This window comes from Sinocyclocheilus anshuiensis, unplaced genomic scaffold, assembly GCF_001515605.1.
Source record: "Sinocyclocheilus anshuiensis isolate Anshui unplaced genomic scaffold, SAMN03320099.WGS_v1.1 scaffold1260, whole genome shotgun sequence".
In the NCBI taxonomy this organism is placed as follows: domain Eukaryota; kingdom Metazoa; phylum Chordata; class Actinopteri; order Cypriniformes; family Cyprinidae; genus Sinocyclocheilus; species Sinocyclocheilus anshuiensis.
This window is the reverse complement of record NW_015546079.1, coordinates 43,798-48,406: the sequence shown is the minus strand read 5'-3', so window position 1 is coordinate 48,406 and position 4,609 is coordinate 43,798. Positions and strand designations below refer to the sequence as shown.

General features: G+C 36.1%; 1 protein-coding gene across 1 annotated transcript in view; it reads left to right on the top strand.

Annotated features, from left to right (window-relative positions):
- opn9 (opsin 9) overlaps positions 1-4,609 on the top strand; it is an 8,663-nt gene that overhangs the window by 2,522 nt on the left and 1,532 nt on the right. Inside the window, exons 2-7 of the mRNA XM_016501370.1 lie at positions 401-551; positions 1,419-1,558; positions 2,195-2,333; positions 3,015-3,129; positions 3,322-3,402; positions 4,495-4,604. Of these exons, the coding sequence (XP_016356856.1) occupies positions 401-551; positions 1,419-1,558; positions 2,195-2,333; positions 3,015-3,129; positions 3,322-3,402; positions 4,495-4,604 (736 nt within the window). The remainder of the gene's footprint in view (positions 1-400; positions 552-1,418; positions 1,559-2,194; positions 2,334-3,014; positions 3,130-3,321; positions 3,403-4,494; positions 4,605-4,609) is intronic.

Sequence of the window (4,609 nt, the reverse complement as noted above, 5' to 3'; positions counted from 1 at the left end):
ATATATTAAAACTCTTTCTGTAAAAAAGTACACATATTGTCCCATTAAAAATTACAACACATGTAAGTTTTTAAAAGTTAAAAAAGAAATACTGTGTAATTTATGGTGATATATATATTGTATTCAACTAAACTAAAAAATTATAAACAATCAGTCAATACTTTTTAGCTCACAATATTTTTAAGCTCACTGCAAAGAATGCTAGGAAAGAAAGTTATCATACTATTTAAAATATGTTTTACTTTTTAAAGTTACATGCATTGTCCTGACTTTTTTAGATTAAAATTGTACATTTAATTTAATTTATAGTGAAATATATATTACAATATTTAATGTAACATTTTGGTTGTGTAAGATGACGCTTGGTACTATGATCTATATTTCTCTCTGTCTGTCGCAGGTGTGGTGTCGGTGGTCGGGAATGGGCTGGTTTTGTTGGTTTACGGTCAGAGGAGAAAGAAGCTCAGAGCGCACGAGCTGATGACCATCAATCTGGCCGTTTGTGATTTTGGCTACAGGCTGCTGGGGGCGCCATGTATCATCACCTCAAGGTACCACCATTGCACTGACTGCTACTTTAGATAGTACATTTTCACATAGCCTGATTCCTAACGTGTATTTTGAAGGGTTATACTAAGTTTGCTTGGCATGCCAGTGTACATTACGAGTTATACTAAGCTCTCTTAAAGCCTGTATTAGTCTATGGCAAGGCATGCATCAGTCGCTCTTGTGATTATCCCTCCATATCTTCTGAAGTGTGTGAGTGTCTGTCAAGATCAGAGTATTGTGATTGACAGTCCGAGTATAAGCCATTGATAATGATATTACATAATGTAGAACATAAACGCTGGGTATATTATTGATCGGATTTGACTTTAGAGAGGATCTAAAATTTAACAGGCATTTGGTCAGGGGAAAATACTTTAGATGTGCTCTTGAATCAGTTTTGCTTCATTTTTTATTTAATGCATGTGTTTACTTAAAAATTGATTTTTGTGGAAAATGAAAACAAAAATCCTTTAAAATCTCGAGCCACTATACTTTTCATGGTATTTGGAGTGCATTCGCAAGGGGCCAAAAGGGTTTCACTTTTATGTAGCTGAAATAATTATTTTTTACAAACCACCAAACCGTGCCCTTTTTGTGAAGAAAAAGAAAATAAAAAGCGTGGGCCTCTAACATCTTGGGTCAGAAGATGGAAAGCTATCTGAATAAAAAATCATCATGCCTGGTTTGTGAACTTGTATACACACAAGAAGAAATTGGTTCAGTCTTATAGAAAATAAACTCAGAAAAACCTTAGATCTGCAGAATTTCAGAATATGAAATATGTAGAGTTCTTCTGGATATTTTTGGATTTGCTGTGCTCAGTATTTTGCTACTGCTCTAAACTTTTTCTCCCTGTTTGTCTCTCTTAGTCTGTCGCATGCATGGATTTTTGGGGAAACAGGATGTATGTGGTACGGGTTTCAGGGCTTCGTTTTTGGCATTGGGTCTCTCATCACTACCTGCCTTATCTCCCTTGACCGCTGCTTCAAGATCTGTAGCTTTCGATATGGTAATTTTCCCTTTTTATCCACTGAATTTTTGTTTTGTTTTATTTTATTATATATTACTGAGACTTGCAAGTTAGGTAAAATATTGGCCTACCCAATCATTCATTTCCACATCAGGCATTATTGATGGAAGTACAGAATTTGGTTATTCTTGTTGGACAAATAATTAGCACTATCACCAAGGGAAATCACTTTCCCCATAATCTGAAACCCCTTTCTGAAGTATTTTACACTTTAACCACTGTATCTCAAATAATAGGCACATTTCAAAGGAATAATATCATGCTGAAAATTTCTCACAAAATCATTTAACAGGCAGAGAGAGAACAAAGCATGTGCTGAGAAAATGAGATCACTCAAGTCGGTTTATGATTGGAGAAATTCACTGCATTATTTCCATAATTACAATTTGCCTCCCTTCTTAAAAGAATAGTATGTCAATGCACAAGATCAGAGATTATGGTTGTCATTTATGCATATCCAGTGCACAACATAGATTTCTAATTTTGATGGACTGCATATCTTTCTCTCAGCTAACAGAATGGGACAATCGATATAATAATACCCGGCTAATATGTTTTAGGAGCCATCAAGTAAGCTTTTAGATGTTTACAAATGTACTTGTTTCTTTGTCTCAGGTCAGTGGATTGAGAGAAAACATGCCTCTCTGTCTGTGGCTCTGGTGTGGATCTATACATTATTCTGGGCCTCACTTCCTGTGTTTGGCTTTGGTAGTTACGGACCGGAACCATTTGGAACCAGCTGCACCATAAACTGGTAATGCACCATAACCATTAGTAACACTTGTAAATGAGTCACCAACCTTTTCCCCAAAGATTAGTTGGTGTTTTCAGAGTGCATTCTCAAGGGACAAATATATAGCGTTCACTTTCAAGCAGCTGAGTGTTACTTTACCCACAAACCACTGCAACATCCACTCATCACAGAAAATATGTGTTGATGTGTTCATGCATTGTTTCCTGTGGCCACAGGTGGAGAATGAAGTCTTCACTTAATGATAGAGTCTATATTTACCTGATCCTGTCACTTTGCTCCATCAAGTAAGCTTTTAGATGTTTACAAATGTACTTGTTTCTTTGTCTCAGGTCAGTGGATTGAGAGAAAACATGCCTCTCTGTCTGTGGCTCTGGTGTGGATCTATACATTATTCTGGGCCTCACTTCCTGTGTTTGGCTTTGGTAGTTACGGACCGGAACCATTTGGAACCAGCTGCACCATAAACTGGTAATGCACCATAACCATTAGTAACACTTGTAAATGAGTCACCAACCTTTTCCCCAAAGATTAGTTGGTGTTTTCAGAGTGCATTCTCAAGGGACAAATATATAGCGTTCACTTTCAAGCAGCTGAGTGTTACTTTACCCACAAACCACTGCAACATCCACTCATCACAGAAAATGTGTTGATGTGTTCATGCATTGTTTCCTGTGGCCACAGGTGGAGAATGAAGTCTTCACTTAATGATAGAATCTATATTTACCTGATCCTGTCACTTTGCTTTGGACTTCCCACGTTCACTATCATCACTTCATACCTCGCTATCCTCATCAAGGTGAGAAACAGAGAGATTATCAGTATTAATAATGATTCTGAAACACTTGAACCTAAGACATGTCCTGATCATTTTGATTTATTCTGAGGATGATGGTAGTGATCATTTGTTATTTGATTGTTTAATCCTAATGTTGACTGAAGAACTATTTAAGGTGAATTGAAGTGTTGCTACACTGTTGTGTGATTTCAGGTGTATTGGTCTGGACGGATATTGGCTTCAATCCCTTTATCCAGTGTCACTCACAACAGCAAAGATCTCCGGCTGACAAAGGTACCGGCTCTGATTGTTTACCCAGCATACCTTTGGAAAGGACACACTTCGCAATCACTTTTAACCAGGGATATCTTAAAGTCTCAGGGCCCATGTAGACCAGATGTCATGGGAAAATGTAATTATTTTATGATTTTGTATGAATTTGTATGATTTGATTAGTAGGAAAGCATATATTTTGTAGAAAAAAAGTAAGCATGAAGATCCACCTATAAACCTAACCCTCAATGCGATATACGTGGATTGTACAAAAATGGCATTCTACATTGAGATTCTACAAATTCATATGATTTTGCCACCATTCGACAAAATGTAAAATTGCTATGAGAGTGTATTGATTATTACTGGTCACAAAATTTAAAATAAAAATAAATTAATACATAAATAAATTATACTAAAACAAATTGAACTAAAATATAAATACTAAAATAATTTAGAATTAATTACAATAAAATAAAAATGGACACATATGAATTTTTTGATACATGGTATAACTTGACAACCTGCCTGCTTTAAAGTTGCCATGAAATGGAAGTTGTGATCGTCTTTTCTTCCCTATTGTTATGTATATAAAATGAGAAAAAATATAGGGCGGGACTTGATTTTGTCCACTGGGAATTGATTGGATGGTTAGATCATTGTCGTTTGCTATTGTTACAATTTCAAGTGAGTAACAGTTTGCTGGAGGGGAGAGGTTATTGTCCTGCTCTCGCACAGGTGCAAGATATGTCGTCGCATAAGGGAAGGGAAAGTTATTTTGATTTAAGATCACAAGAGCACATTAATTAAGAATAATAAGAATAATAAGAATATTTTTTTAATGATACCAGGCAGTTAGCACCACATTTGAAAGAATGATTAAGTAAAAGCTGACATAAATAATAATAAAAAAAAAAATTCAAAAAGTGGTGCTTTTACTGGAGACCTTAATGGGCACCATTTATCACAGTGGTGGGACAACGGTTGCAACGGTTCCAAAAATAGCTCTGCTATTACCTCCAAACTTCTATTCAAATTTCTCCTTTTCATGATTCACATACAATTTCTTATTTCCTTCTTGTATCCCATAGTTCCTAAAATGTTTCATTGCAGATAGCAGCATTGGTGTGTTCCTCATTTCTGATTGCCTGGACTCCCTATGCGATTGTTTCGCTCTACTCCGCTTTGACTGCCAGAGAGGAGCACACTGGAGAAGACGGAGGAACCG